This window comes from Nomascus leucogenys, chromosome 18, assembly GCF_006542625.1.
Source record: "Nomascus leucogenys isolate Asia chromosome 18, Asia_NLE_v1, whole genome shotgun sequence".
NCBI lineage: Eukaryota > Metazoa > Chordata > Mammalia > Primates > Hylobatidae > Nomascus > Nomascus leucogenys.
Genome location: NC_044398.1, coordinates 7233009 through 7249223, shown reverse-complemented (window position 1 = coordinate 7249223; position 16215 = coordinate 7233009). Strand labels below are relative to the sequence as shown.

The 16215-nt window shown below is 36.3% G+C and overlaps 1 protein-coding gene across 1 annotated transcript in view; it reads right to left on the bottom strand.

Moving 5' to 3' along the window:
- PHIP (pleckstrin homology domain interacting protein) overlaps positions 1 to 16215 on the bottom strand; it is a 139295-nt gene that overhangs the window by 82146 nt on the left and 40934 nt on the right. Inside the window, exons 8-9 of the mRNA XM_030799018.1 lie at positions 3887 to 4108; positions 3467 to 3567 (exon numbers count right to left, since the gene is read on the bottom strand). Coding sequence (XP_030654878.1) covers positions 3467 to 3567; positions 3887 to 4108 — 323 coding nt within the window. The remainder of the gene's footprint in view (positions 1 to 3466; positions 3568 to 3886; positions 4109 to 16215) is intronic.

Sequence of the window (16215 nt, the reverse complement as noted above, 5' to 3'; positions counted from 1 at the left end):
CAATGACTAACTGCTATTTAGTTTGGCACAGTGGTTAAAAGGGGTTTCTGACATTACACCTCTAGTAGTATTTAGATCCTGGCTCCAGTACCACCTGCTAACAATGTAACCTGCAGTGCCCCAGGTTTTTCCCTTATCTGCCCCAGAGATAATAACTGTACCTTTCTCAAAGGGTTGTTATAGGGATTGAGGTAACAAATGTGAAATGCTTAGTACTAGCTTGGCAAACTAAGTGCCTAATAATCACAAATAAAAATTTGTAATCATCACATTATATGCATATTTTAGGATTCCTAGTCTCTTTACACCTAAGTCTAAATATCCTTGGATAGCTTCCTCCTACCCAGAGACCTCTGGGGCTAGCTTACAGTTCACTTAGCCACTTAGACTACCCATTTAAGAAACAGCATCTTTGCTGGTGAGTTGGCAATACACACATACAAGTGAATTTATAAAGATATTTGAGTTCCCAAAGTTGAATTGATTCATTCAACTAATGCAGATGCTGGGTTTCTAAAGTCATTTCCCCCAGCAGATTATACAAAAGCATTATAGCAGAATACAATTTTTGCCTTTGATTATTAATTAAATCCTATGTGACAAACACAGTAGAAATCAATATCCTGCCAAATTTTTGGCAGTTTTCAACTATGTGTAAATACATAAAGAAAATAGGTGTTCCAAGGCTTATATCTAAAGAGCAATGGATTGTTCTTGTTTTTATATTTTTAATAAGACAGGATCTTGGCCCTGTCGCTGAGGCTACAGTTTAGTGGTGAGATCACAGCTCACTTCAGCCTCTAACTCCTGGGCTCAAGCAAGCCTCTCACCTCAGACCCCTGAGCAGCTGGGACTATAAGTGTGTACCACCATGTCTGGCGTTTGTTGTTGTTGTTGTTGTTGTTTGTTTGTTTGTTTGAATTTCTGTACAGACAAGATCTTGCTCTGTTACTCAGGCTGGTCTCAAAGTTCTGAACTCAAGTGATCCTCCTTCCTTGACCTCCCAAAGTCCTGGGATTAGATAAGTATGAACCACTGTGCCCAGCCAGAGTACTCATTCTTATGCCTGAACTCTGAATTTAAAAATTTTAAGGGACAATTTTAATACCAAATAGGAAAGAATATCACTTACAAATAACTAGAAAAAACTTTAAAGTCCAAAAATCAAAAAATTACTAAGTTGTATATAACAACTCTATAGAACACGATGCAAGCTATTAAAATAAATACAAATATGTACGGTAAAATACTAAGAAAACAACAAAATTATATATATTTTCCTAATTATATCTATATAAAACATTCACGGAGAAAAAATACTGTATTAGGGTAGTGGTTTATATGTGATTCTACATAAAGGTTCTGAAAAAAATCATTTATATGGAAAAGCTCACTTCTCAAGCATCCAGAAACATGAAATGTTATTGTACTTAGCAATAAAATCCTCAAGAAGCACAAATAAGGTGTGAGTTTAATTCTGTAAAACATTTTCTGTTCCTATCCCAATTTGAACATTGCTAATCACTTTTTCTTCTCTAAAACAGTAAGACAGGAAAAGAGAAAGGTATCCCAATCCGGTCCATGAGGAGGTTAAAAATATATACAAGAAAACAACAATTAACAATTAGCTATTGCTATTGTCCACATACATCAGTAAAATATTTCAACTTTTATCTAACTATCTATAGACAGACTTTAAATACAAGGGATGCAACTGAAGTGAAGTCAACCTGCTTTGTCCAAAGAACCATGTTTTAAATCACAATCTTTTTTCAAATGAAGTAGTTTTATTATGTTACTGGAGCTACCATGGCCCCCAAGCTGTCATAAGAACCACTCTGGCCGGGCGCGGTGGCTCACGCTTGTAATCCCAGCACTTTGGGAGGCCGAGGCGGGCGGATCACGAGGTCAGGAGATTGAGACCACAGTGAAACCCCGTCTCTACTAAAAAAATACAAAAAATTAGCCGGACGTGGTGGCGGGCGCCTGTAGTCCCAGCTACTCAGAGAGGTTGAGGCAGGAGAATGGCGTGAACCTGGGAGGCGGAGCTTGCAGTGAGCCGAGATTGCGCCACTGCACTCCAGCCTGGGCGACAGAGCGAGACTCCGTCTCAAAAAAAAAAAAGAACCACTCTACAAGAATGTTCATACACATGAAGTTAAAGAAGCATGTGTTGCATTACAAACAATTACCTAAACACTACTGTTTTTAAAATAACAAAGGCATACATATTTTATTAAATAACCTAACTTGGGTTGCTAATTTATACATAGAAGTCAGAGATAATTACTGAAACATACCTTCTAATCTGAATGACTTTCCACCCTGAGTGGCAGAAATGGCCATTTCAACACTGTGAAATCAACTGAATAATCAACTGAATACACTACTTTCTTGTTCAAAGACTACCCATGGAGCAAATACACTATTTCCTCTCTCCACTACATCCACTTAAAAGATATGGTATAGAGAGAGGCTGGGCATGGTGGCTCATGCCTGTAATCCCAACACTTCGGGAGGCCGAGGTGGGCGGATCACGAGGTCAGGAGATGAAGACCATCCTGGCTAACACGGTGAAACCTGTCTCTACTAAAAATACAAAAACTTATACGGGAGTGGTGGCGGGCGCCTGTAGTCCCAGCTACTCGGGAGGCTTGAGGCAGAAGAATGGTGTGAACCCGGGAGGCAGAGCTTGCAGTGACCTGAGATCGCGACACTGCACTCCAGCCTGGGCGACAGAGTGAGACTCTGTCTCAAAAATAAATAAATAAATAAGTAAAAGATATGGTATAGAAAGCATCAAAGGGCAGAAAAGTGCTCTAGTCCTGGCCTTGCCAATGTTTAATTGTTTTAACAATGGGAAAGTCATTTAACCATTTCAGTGCCCTTAATCAAAAGATAATACTATCCAGCCAACTTGTTTTGATAAACCAAAGTATTAATATGGGCAACCGCACAAATGCAAAATGTTATTATGGGGAGGGAGGGGAATACATCTATCTACCTTGATGCAGTTAAGTGAAACTTCAATGATTCTGTCTCCCTACGTTTTCCTAGATCTAAAATAAAATCTAAAGTTTATAGATTCAGTAGCATCAATAATTAAAATTATTCTAAAGAACAGCATTAGAAATTCTTAAGATTAAGTACTCAGCATCAAAAGCAGCTATTAAAACTATGCAGCACATAGAAAGGAGTGGTAATAAAACAGGTAAATGCTGAAGGAAAGAGCTAGGATTAGGATAAAGAGAAAAAAAAATGTGAACATGAGAAAATTTTCTTTGAAACATAAAAAAAAGGGGGAGGAATAAAAATAAAACAGGTTAGTAAAGAGCCAAAAGAGGATTTCTATTATTTACTCAAGGAGAGAAAGTAAATGTATTCCTACTGTCGACGACTTTATACTTCTGCAATTTCACTCATTAAATTAAACACATTTAATCTATGAAATAAAATAGAAACTGACTTTATTTTAAGGGTTCCAGCATCCCAGAGCCAAAAACAAATAGTGCCATCTGCCCCGGTAGAAGATAGGTATCTCTTTGAGCCACTGCACAACGGTGAGAACTGAAAAGACAATCACAGAAAGAAAATCTTTACAAGAGTGACACAGTCAAAATAAAATCTACTTTTTGCCATACAAATAGCAACTAACAATAGCAGTTAGAAAATGGCAAGAATTTACCAAGGTTATGTTATTAAAGTCCATATATTTATAAAGAAAGCAGACATACTCCTGTCTTCATTTTAGTTGGCCTTATATACTGGATTATAAAAGTGATTATAAAAGTAACTTCTTACAATTTAATAGCCAAAAGTGACTTCATTAAATTTATTTTACATTGTAACAACAACAAAAAAAATGTATAGGGATTAAGACAATTACCTGTAGTGATGTAATAGATGCACTATGGCCCTGAAGAACAGCCAAAGGTGCACAGGTTCGAAGACACCAGACTCGGATCATTTTATCACAACTTCCAGCTGCTATCATGGTATTCTCATAGTTTACAGCCATGTCTGATATTTCAGCAGCATGTCCTCTTAAGGTAGCTAATAACCTCCCATCATCTGTTGCCCATATTTTCACAAGACAGTCATCAGAACCCTTAAAGTAAGAATGGATATTAATAGAATTAACCCTATAAATTTTAATTCAAAATCTTAACACTGATAAATCTATCTGTTATGTCCACTTCTGAACAAGTATAGTTTTAAATACCAAAAAGTGTTAAACATTTGTTAGCTTACACAAAGTTCTTTATTAAATTAAATCACTTAAAAAGAGCACTTGTGTACTCACCAGCAAATAAGAGAAGTGGGATACGATAATTAATATTTACCTTTGGTTCCCTATCTACTATCAAAGTACCCTCAATGTGGATTTCTGTAAAAGAATTTGAACTTCTGAATTAAAAAAAAAAAAAAATCATACTTGCAAAACAAATGCAAGCTACAATGGTGACTAATATTATCTATTTTGTTTTGTAATACAAAACTAAAAGTAGCTTGTTTAGGGCTTTTTCTCTCAGGAAGCTGTGAGTTTCCAATCACTGATCTTCAGCTAAAAACATGACATCATCTACAACCAGTTATCAGAAAAAAATTAATCTTATCTGTATGAAGTCAATAAAAATACATAATTACTTGTTTACTCTGCCATAGTAGTGTAAGTTCAGAAAGAAATTGTAAAGGATATGGAGTTTCCTACCAATACCTATATTTACAAATGAACATTCCCATTTTATATAGCCAAAATAGAGACAGAACATTCCCTTTATTTTTATTTTTTATTATAATAATTTTAAATATATAAGAAAGTAGAAAGAATAGTGTTATTAATCTCCATATATCTACTTCCCAGATTCAAAACTTAATATTTTTGCCACATTTTCTAGTCTTTAACACAAGGTTAAAAGAGAAAACACACACTCTTGCAAAATTACTGAATATCTTACAGGATAGTTTTACTAAGGGTTCATGTTAGAATGCTTAACGACCTTCCAATCTAATTCTTAAAGAAACACCTTCATATCTGACATTAGAAAGAACTCAGAGGACCTACAGAGGCATATAATTCAGACAACTTTCTGCATCATAGTGACAATAAATATAGCATATAAATCATCATACTGACAATAAATATAACATAAATGTTTCCAAACAGAATATGCTAAATGCTATATCTTAAATCAGACTCTGCCAATGATACCTAAAACACCCCCCAATTAACTATAAAACCAGTTCCTCTGATTAAGCTTTGGAGTAAAATAAATGGGTTACTAACCACTATAAAGACTAGTAAAACTTAACATTGGTCAACTATCCATATTGTTGTCTAGTATTCTTATCACATACCCTTAACCTCACCTCAGGCTCTTCATCTATAAAATACGGAGGTTAAATTGGATGGCCTTTAAAGTTCCCTATACCTTTAAAATTAAGTGATTCATGCATTCATTTATCCCTTTGTCTTGTGACTATGTGACAACCACTAAAGATATAAGACTGAGATATAAAGACACAGTATTCTTGTCCTTGTGAAGCAAGACAGAAGAATGTAAATGTGATAACGTCCTATATATTATGTAGGACATATAAACACTTATATGTCCTAAGTGTTTAACCATTGTTAATCAGCAGAGATTCAAACAAAGAAACAGTCTACTTTTTCTGACAGATGCAGAGGTATGGTGTGGAAAGGAACCCAGAAGCGGTGATGCTTGAATAGAGTCTCATGCAAGAAGACGCAATGTAATGTAACTTAGAGGACAGCCTCCAGGGTCAAATGTATGACTTTGGACATGTTACATAAACTTCTTGTGCCTCAGATTTCTCACCTATGCCTACCTCACAGGATTGTCACAAAACTAAACGAGGGTGAAGAGATAAGACAGTGTCTGACACATGGTTACAGCTTTATCTTCTAACACTGCTTTTGCTGGTGACAGTATTCATATTCTTATTTTAATAATATTATTATTATTTTAAAAAGAGCATTCCATAATGCGACTACAAAGTATGGTCAAAAGCATGAAAATGTGAAACAATGTGAGTAGTTCATAGAACTGCAAGCAGCCTGCAAGGTAATTTAAGAGTGTGAGGTGAAGGCATAAGGATGAAAAAGTAAAAAAAATTTGTGAAAGGCCTTTTATGGTTTACTAAGAAAAGTGGTGTGTAATGAGGGTCACTGAAGATATCAAACAGGTGAGTATCAGGATCATACTTGTGTTTTCTAAAGAGCATCCTGGCATCAGTGTGAATTAGGCTAGACAGAAAGTAGGAGACCAGCTGAAAGTTGTTAAAATAGTATGGTCAGGAGAGAATGAGTGGTAACACAAATTATTATAACAAAAAAGAATAATCAAAGACATGGTTATAACAGCTGTTTGGGGAATTAAAGGGATAAGGAGCACATCACTGATTATCTGTTGGAAGTGAAGGAAGAGCTGTAGCAGCAGACTATGACTCCCAGAAAGCTGGTCTATACCACCACTTGGCACATGGGAAACACATTAGGGATTTGCTGAGTAAAAAAAATGCTTTAGGGCATTCATTCAAATTAAGTTTTCTAAATTTCACAAATTGAATCAATGTATTCACTACATTTGGTTATCTTCCCAAAACTGAAGCAGTATTTGGTTCTCACCTGCATTCAGTACAGAAAGAATTTTAAGTACACTACAGTAGGTAGACCATATAACAAAAGTAAAATCATGACATCATGTTACGCTTCACAATACCGATACAATTCATATCGTTCTTATGAATCTTTGAATAAGAGTGTGTTTTACATTCCACTATAAAGGTGCTTCACGTATTTTTCATGTTAACAAATAAAAACACCAGTCTTTTGACCAAAATGTCAGTTTTAATGAAAGGAGCAATGGTAATCTGTGACCTAAAATTAACCTCCAGTGACTTCACCAATTAAAATATAACAGGAAGTCCTACTATATTCCTACTGGGCTTATCATTTAGTTATCTTACCAATTTAGTATTGCTTGATTAAATTTGCTCTTTTTAGACAAGTGCTGAAAACAAACAAAAATGCATATTCTTCCCTGAGTGCATATTATCTCAATTAACCTTTCTTTTCTTCCATCAAATTGCCAGAGAGAGAAATTTTTGACCATCCTTTCACAAAAATCTCTCTCCATTATCCTCTTCCATGACCCAAAGAAGTTTGCTGCCCCTACCCCTAATTCCACCCCTCAGGACTCCTGGAAGATTTTCCAACAGAATTGTAAGCATTCTTAAGCAATTTCTATCTCATATATCATCACTTGTGATAATTAATTTACCTTTATGGAAATTCGAAACAAAAGATAATCTGAGCATAAATTCAACAAAACTCTTTTAAGATGACTATACAATATACAAGTACTCAAAAACAATTGACTAGAAGAACTGCAGCGGAAAAATTAAATGTATTGGGAAAAAATGTTTAAAGCACTATAAATGTGTTTTATTTTATTATTTATACATTTCCTTATTTACTTTGAGACAGCCTTGCTCTGTTACCCTGGCTGGAGTACAGTGGCGTGATCATGGCTCACTGTAACCTCCACCTCCCAGGTTCAAGTGGTTCTCATGCCTCAGCCTCCTGAGTAGCTGGGATTACAGATGTGCACCACTACATCCAGCTAATTTCTGTATCTTTACTAGAGATGGGGTTTCGCCCTGGTGACCAGGATGGTCTCGAACTCCTGGCCTCAAGTAATCCACTCACCTTGGCCTCCCAAAGTGCTGAGATTACAGGCTATAAATGTGTTTTAAATAAATGAGGAAGAATGAATTAAAAATCGATAAATATCATTATTTTAAAAAAGACCAAAATGTCTAACATAATTTGAATAGATACACTCTCTTTTCCATAAGCCTACCTCTAGTTCCACGAATGTTACTAAGATCAATAAGCCAAAGAGTAAGATACTATAGTCTTTTGGCTGAAGAAAAATAAAATGTTAAAACCAAGTTATGGATATTAAAAACAATGTTATGTAAATGGTGAAAAGGGGCAATGACATAAGATATACCTCTTCTAAGGTGTATGAAAGAAAAAGAAGTAGGGAGAGATCATGTAACCTCAGCAAAAACAAAACAAAACAAATCTGAGGATTAAAAGTGAGAGGGAGAGGAGAACAACAACCGAAGAACTAAAAAAGTGAAGAAAGTTTGGAAATGCAGTGGAACAAAAGCAGTAAGAAAGGTGGAAAAATTCTGCAAGCAACAATTAAAGACCTGCTAAATTTAAATAGCATGATGTTAGAAATACCTCAACTGACATAGTTTTTTCAGCAAAGCTCCAATACCCAGGGGAAAACTAAGCAGTCATTTCTCTTCAGTAACATCTCAATGTTGCTGGGGATTGCTGCTCGGGCTAGGAATTGGCAAAGTAAGAAAACTTGAAAGTACAAAGTGTAAGTGAAAATAAGTGATTAAGCTGGAAATGTTTTACGTAAGAGTGATAATTGAGTTTTACATGCCTGTTAAGAATTTGTATTTAACCTGCTGAGGTAGTCACTAGACAATCTGTAAGCAGACAAGACATGGTCACTATAGTATTTTAGCCAGATCCTGCTAGTGTCTATGTGAGTAATAGATCTGAAGCTACAAGAAGAGGCTTAGGTTAGAGATAGAGATCTGGCTGTTACCAGTTTATACCATAGTATTCAAAACAATGACAGCAGATGAGATTGCCAAGAGAGACCACTTAGTGTAGATTTTTATCTAGAAAACTATGAACAGGTTTAAAGAAATCCATGGGGTGGGTACAAAATTTAAAATTGTTTTTTATGATTCATTTTAAAATCAAATTATTATGCTACTGTTTAATCACAAAGAGAGTAGTAAATCACTTGTTTCATTTTTCTTTTTTTTGTTTTGTTTTGTTTTTTTGAGACGAAGTCTTCCTCTGTCGCCCAGGCTGGAGTACTGTAGTGCAATCTCGGCTCACTGCAACCTCCACAGCCCAGGTTCAAGAGATTCTCCTGCCTCAGCCTCCCGAATAGCTGGAATTATAGGCGTCCGCCACCACACCCAGCTAATTTTTATATTTTTAGTAGACAGGGTTTCACCATGTTGGTCAGGTTGATCTCAAACTCCTGACCTCAAGTGATCCGTCTGCCTCATCTTTCCAAAGTGCTGGGATTATAGGCATGAGCCACCACACCAAGCCTCATTTTTCAATAATATAAAATGGTCATAATTACTGCAAAAGAGTGCTCATTAATATTATCATTTGTTTATATCAAACTTAGCATAAGCTGGAAAAATCTCAAGAAAATCTGTATAGCCTTTAGCTTATTTAAATCCCAAAACAAAATGAGACACCAAATTTACAGGGTTTTTTTTAAGTCAAGACAATCGTCATCAAAGGATGAAGCCAAGGAGGCTAAAAGAGTACATCTCTATACTTGAAAACACAACAGCATAGATATTATTTATAAGAAAGTGTGTTGAGAAAGGGAGGGAATTAAACAAAATTTACATTTTTCCAATCCTAAGAATTTGGCTTCAAGTACTCTAAAATTAGCTTAGTCTACTGCCACACCTGAAAACCACACATATTATGATAAAGAAATGTGCCTTAAAAACAGTCAACACACTTCTGCACTTTAGGATGAAGGAAGAAAACAGCATCAGACATTTACTCTGTAACCACTGTTATTTCTTCTAGTACTTTTACAGTATGGAGGTAATGGTACCAATTACTTTTCCTTTCAGCATGCAGCTGGATTTCTTACTACAAGCAATTAGTATTTTTTCTGTATATCCAAAAAAAGTTCTGATTTTGTAAATCCCTTTAAAAACTTCAACATTCTTCAAAATAAAAAGTTTCAGAGGCAAGGCTCAAATAAAAACAAATATAGTCATACTTCCTAGACACCGCAGGCTCAGTTCCAGACCACCACAATTAAGCAAGTATTCCAACAAAGCAAATCACACAAATTTTTTGGTTTCTAAGTGCATGTAAGAGTTATGTTTACATTATGCTGCAGTGTATCAAGTGTGCAATAATAGCCTTATGTCTTAAAAAATGGGCGTACATTAACTTAAAAATACTTTATTGCTAAAAAATGCTAATTATCTGAAACTTCAGCAAGTAGTAATATTTTTGCTGGTGGAGGGCTTTATCTTGATGTTGACAGCTGTTGGCTGATCAGGGTGGAGTTGCTGAAGGTTGGGGTAGCTGTGACTTCTTAAAATAAGACAACAATGAAGTCTGCTGCATCCACTGGACTCTTCCTTTCACAAGAGTTCTCTGCAGCACGGAATGCTATCTGACAGCATTTTATCCACAGTAGAACTTATTTCAAAATTGGAGTCAGCCCTCTCAAATCAAGCCACTGCTTTACCAACTGAGTTCATGTAATAGTCCACATCCTTTGTTTTCATTTCAACAATGTTCACAGCATCTTGACCAAGAGTAAATTCCATCTCAAGAAACTACTTTCTTTGCTCATCCATAAGAAGCAACTCCCCTCCCCCATTTAAGTTTAATCAAGATTGCAGCAATTCAGTCAGACCTTCAGGCTCCACTACTAATTTTAGTTCTCTTGCTATTGCAGTTAACTTCTTCCACTGAAGTCTTGAACCCCTGAAAGTCATCCACAGGGGATGCAATCAACTTCTTCCAAACTCCCGTTAATGTTGACATTCTGACCTCCTCCCAAGAATCACGAATGTTCTTAATGGCATCTAGAATGGCGACAATAATCGATTCTCAATTACAGGTGAAACAGGAGGTTTTCGATGTACTTTGGCCAGATCCATCAAATGAATTACTATCCATGACAGCTATAGCCATATGAAATGTATTTCTTAAATAAGACTTGAAAATCAGAATTACTCCTTGATCCACAGGCTGCAGAATAAATGTATTGTCAGCAAGCATAAAAACAACACTAACCACCTTGTAAATTTCCATCAGAGTTCTTGGGTGACCAGGCATCTTGTTAATGAACAGTAGTATCTTGAAAGGAATCTTTTTTTTTCTGAGCAGTAGGTATCAACAGTGGGCTTAAAATATTCAGTAAACCACACTATAAAAAGATATGCTGTCCTCCAGACTTTGTTGTTCCCTTTACAGAGCACAAGCAAAGTAGTTTAGCATAATTCTTATGGCCCTAGAATTTAAAAAATGGTAAATGGACACTGGTTTCAACTTCAAGTCACTAAGCTGCATCAGCCCTGAACAAAAGAGTCAGCCTGCTTTTTGAAGCTTTCAAGCCAGGCATTGACTTCTCTCTAATTATGAAAGTCCTAGATGATGTATTTTTCCAATACACAGCTGTTTCACCTGTAATTGAGAATCTATTGTTTAGTGTAGCAACTTTCTTCAATGATCTTAGCTAGATCTTTTGGATACTTTGCGACAACTACTTCATCAGCACTTGCTGCTTCACCTTGCACTTTTATGTTATGGAGATGGCTTTTTTCCTTAAACCTCATGAGCCAACCTCTGCTAGCTCCAACTTTTCTTCTGTAGCTTCCTCATCTCTCAGCCTTCACAGAATTAGGAGTTAGGGTCTGGCTTTGGATTAGCCTTTAGCTTAAAAGAGTATTGTGGCTAGTTTTATCTCCTATACAGACCACTTAAACTTCCTCCACATCAACAATGAGCTCTTTAACTTTCTCATCATTTGTACGCTCACTGGAGTAGCAAGTTTAATTTCCTTCAAGAACTTCTCCTTTACATTCACAACTTGGCTAACTCTTTCAACATGCATTCCTCACTCGCCTTAATCTTTTCTAGCTTTTGATTAAAGTGAGAGACCTGAGACTCTTCCTCTCACTTGAACACTAACGGGCCATTGTAGGGTTATTAATTGGATTAATTTCAATAGGCAGGCCCGAGAAGAGAAAAATGGGGAAGGGCCAGTTGGTGGAGCAATCAGAACACATGCAACATTCATTAAGTTCGCCATCTTGTAAGGGTGCAGTTCATGGCACCCTAAAATGACTTACAATAGGGACATCAGAGATTATAAATCACCATAACGGTTATAATGAAAAAGCTTGAAATATTGTGAGAAGTATCGAAATGTGAAAGAGACAAGACTTGAGCATATGTTGTTAGAAAAATGGTGCTGACAGACTTGCTTTACTCAGGGTTTTCACAAACATACAATTTGTTAAAAATACAGTATTTGCAAAATGCAATAAAGGCACAATGAAACAGGGTATGTCTGTATTAGCATTTTTCATAAAGCCTAGGCAATGTCTAGTAACACATTTGACTTTAATGTTCTCACGAAGAAAAGTTCCACAGGTCTTTGTGATGTGGCTTTCTACTGTTAGGCACTTTGGTATTAAAATTCTCCTCAAAATCCAGAAAAAAATGGCCTACGTACTGCCATGAAAACTTCCAACAACTTCAGACACGGGGCCATGAATCACTTCAATTCGATGCAGAAACCAAACAGCACCTAAAGTCTATGCCCCCAAATTTTAATAATTTAATGAGTTTCCAGAGGTTAAGCTTCAAAAGGCCTAATTGAACTATTTATTTATTTAAAGAAAAGCTAAGTTTCAGAACAACTTGATAAAGGTCTTTCTGGTATGTCTTATTTACAGATACTCTGACTATATAAATGAAATACAGGCCTTTCTATGCAAGGCCAAGAAGTCAATTTAGGCCCAGATGTTGCAAAACTATGAGGTAGACAATTAGAGAGGACAATTCTGTTCAGTAATGAAGTAATTTAAAGGAAGCAGCATAAATGACAAGGAATGGTTGAATTTTCTCTAAGTGAAATCATGCCCCAAAGAGTTAAAGAAATCAATGACTAACATTAACACTGAATGACTAACATTCTTTGAGTGTGCAGGATGGCAACTAAGAAACAACTTGTCCAAATGCTGAAACTCCCTCTACTTATGAGATAGAAGAACTGGCTGAAATCAGTTGGAACCAAGATGGCCAACTGGAGTCTGCACAGAACAAGCTTGCTGACATCATAGCCTGACTATCTACCACATTTCATACTAACTACCCTAGAATTTGCACATATGACCCATGAAGTAGCATAATGAGATAACTGTGCATGCCCAAGGACATTCCAGACCTCCCCTTTCCTTCCACCAAACACCTACTAATCTCAGAATTCACCCCTACTGAACTTCTAATAAAAATACTGCCTTGAAACCAGCATGAGGAGACAGATTTGAGCTTGACCCCTGAGTCTTCTTGGGAGTTGACTTTCAATATAAAGCTTTTCTTTTCTCAAAAACCCAGTGTCGTAGTACTGGCTTCCAACACTACTGGGCAGCAAGCCCCCTCTGCTCAATAACACAAGCAGAAAACTGTATACATTGGGAAACAGTTTACTTCTGTTCAGATAACCTGAGAAACCTTAAAATTAAAATATTGACCTGTGTACCTAAAAGACAGGCATCAATTATACAAAGATTACTACTTTGACGTGAAAATAGAAGAAATTATGTGATTTTTTAACTAAAAATATCTTAGAGAATTTGACATTCCTTGAAAACCTACTGCTATCTGGCAGAGTCAACAAGGAGAATTTTAATTTCTCTTGAGGCTACTTTACAGCTTTTCAGTCAGAGATCTCATCTCTTATTGCCATTAGAATAAGCAGTAAAAATAAATGCCAAAAATGTCTATATTGTCATATTTACTACAATTTCATTTTCCTATTCAAGCTAAAAAGTAACCTGTTTTTCTAGCAAAACTAAAAATTGCGTACAATTTAAATTTGGTTCAATTTTTTTCTAGGTAATTTATTTTCTTTCTCACCAATCTATCAGACCTGTGTTTCATTTCCCTTACAAATCAGCCTAAACCTCAGGGTCAAACATTTCAACACATGTCTGATTTCATTCTTGACCCTTATTCATCTATACCACCAATGACCAACCCGGTGTCAATCTAACCATCACTTGCTCTGATACTGCTACCAGGATGCCAAGAAACATTACGGTAAGGAATATAAGCATACTAATTACACAACACTACGAATTCATGAATCTTCTATTTACTGGGTAGGCTAAGCATAATCAGCAATCATTTTTCCTGTCTCTATTCAATACTCTTCTATTGCCAAGCTTTATCACTAATTTCTAGAATCCAGTCCCATTTCATAAACAAGACTCTCGCCAGATAGAACATTTCATATTGAAAAGTAGAAACTGTTAATTGTGGACCTAATAATTACCTTTCTAAAAAGTCCACACTGCTACTGTATACATCCCACCTCCTTAAAAATCAGTACATATCAATAATCTCCTCTCATATCTTCAAATTTGCTATCTTAGTAGTTTCTTCCTCTCAATCCAGTTTTCCTACAATTTATTGTCCTCTAAATTACCATACTCTGCCTCTTTTCCATTATTATCAGACATGCTAAATGCTCACTATTGCTTCTACACAACCTCCTATGCACTTAAAATAATTTTGAATTTCAAACATGCAAAAGTTTCAAGAACAGTACAAATGTTTCCCGTATCTCCATTACCACCTTTCTTCCCTCCCTCTCTCTCCATATAACATAAACGCATAACTCCATTACCTTAATCTTTTTTCTGAACCATTTAAAAGCAAGGCTGGGCCAGGCGCGGTGGCTCATGCCAGTAATCCCAGCACTTTGGGAGGCCGAGGCAGGTGGATCATGAGGTCAGGATATCAAGACCATCCTGGCTAAGGTGGTGAAACCCTGTCTCTACTAAAAATACAAAAAATTAGCCGGGTGTGGTGGTGGGCACCTGTAATCCCAGCTACTCGGGAGGCTGAGGCAGGAGAATGGCATGAACCTGGGAGGTGGAGCTTGCAAGTGAGTCGAGATGGCGCCACTGCACTCCAGCCTAGGCGACAGAGCAAGACTCCTATCTCAAAAAAAAAAAAAAAAAAAAAAAAAAAAAAGCAAGGCTGCTGACTTCATACCCCATTACCTCTAAATATCGCAGTGTTTATTTTTCTAAAACAAGGATATTTCCCTATGTAAGTTGGGAAATCAATACCAGTAACACTACCAATAACAATACTGATAACATCCAAATCTACAGGCCCTATTCAAATTTTGTCAACTGTTTTGTCAACAATGTTCTCTTTTCCTTTTTGGCCCACAAACCATATATATTATATTTAATTGGCATGTCTCATCAGGCTCCTTCAATTTGGAATACTTTCTCAGGCTTTCTCTTTCATGTCCTCAGCAGGTTATAAAGAATACAGGCCTTACAATCTGCAGGATGACCCAAAACCTAGGTCTGTCAATGTTTCTTCCTGACCAGATCCAGGTCATATTATCTTTTACAGGAATCCCACAAACAAGGAGCTGTGTTTTTCTCAGTGCATCACTTCTGAGAACACAATGTCAACACATCCCAGAGCTAGTGAAGTTAACATGGTTACATTAGTATTTTCAAGGTTTTTCCCCTGTAAATTTGCAATGTTTGCTCTGTAATTGATTAGTATCTTTGGGGGATATATTGCAAGATCTTCAAACTAAGATCTTCTACTGGCCTCTATCTGCTAATTTAAAAAAATAGTAACAATCAGCCACATGAATACTTTGGAGAAGGGGATCCCAGGCAAAGTCCTAATACAAAGACTTTAAGCCACAAATGGGCTTTCCAAGTCTGAAGTACAAGAGATCAGTGTAATTGAAGTACAGTAGCAGAGAGGAACTTATCTTACAGATATTTATATATATTTCCCCTAACAAATGCTAAGTTTTCTGCAAGAATGGACATTAGTCATTTTTATATCTCAAATTGCTTGATTCATTCATCATCTGTGGTATGCCTCCTGTATACATCAGATACTCTGCAAGGCACTACAGATCTAAAAAAATAACAATAACAAAGGCAAAGACAAAGCTCACAACTTAATAGGAAAACAGACATCTGTCATTGCAATGTAATAGGAAAATACAATGTATTAGAAGCACAAAGTTAAGTGGCAGTACTCCACATTCAGAATACAGACTAAAGTATCTTTTAATTGTCAAGTTTTTGAAAGTTTAGTTTATATTAAGTGTATTCAGTTTTTCAATTCCCATTCCCTCTTCAGTGCACTGCAATTTCATTCCTATCCCCAATGCTAAAACAGAACATTTTTTGGTCTTAGTCTGTTGGAGCTGCTATAACAAAATACCTTAGACACTTGTTAATTTGTAAACAGAAAGTTATTACTCACAGTTCTGGAGGCTGGGAAGGCCAAGGCCAAAGTGCCAGTAGATGTGGTGT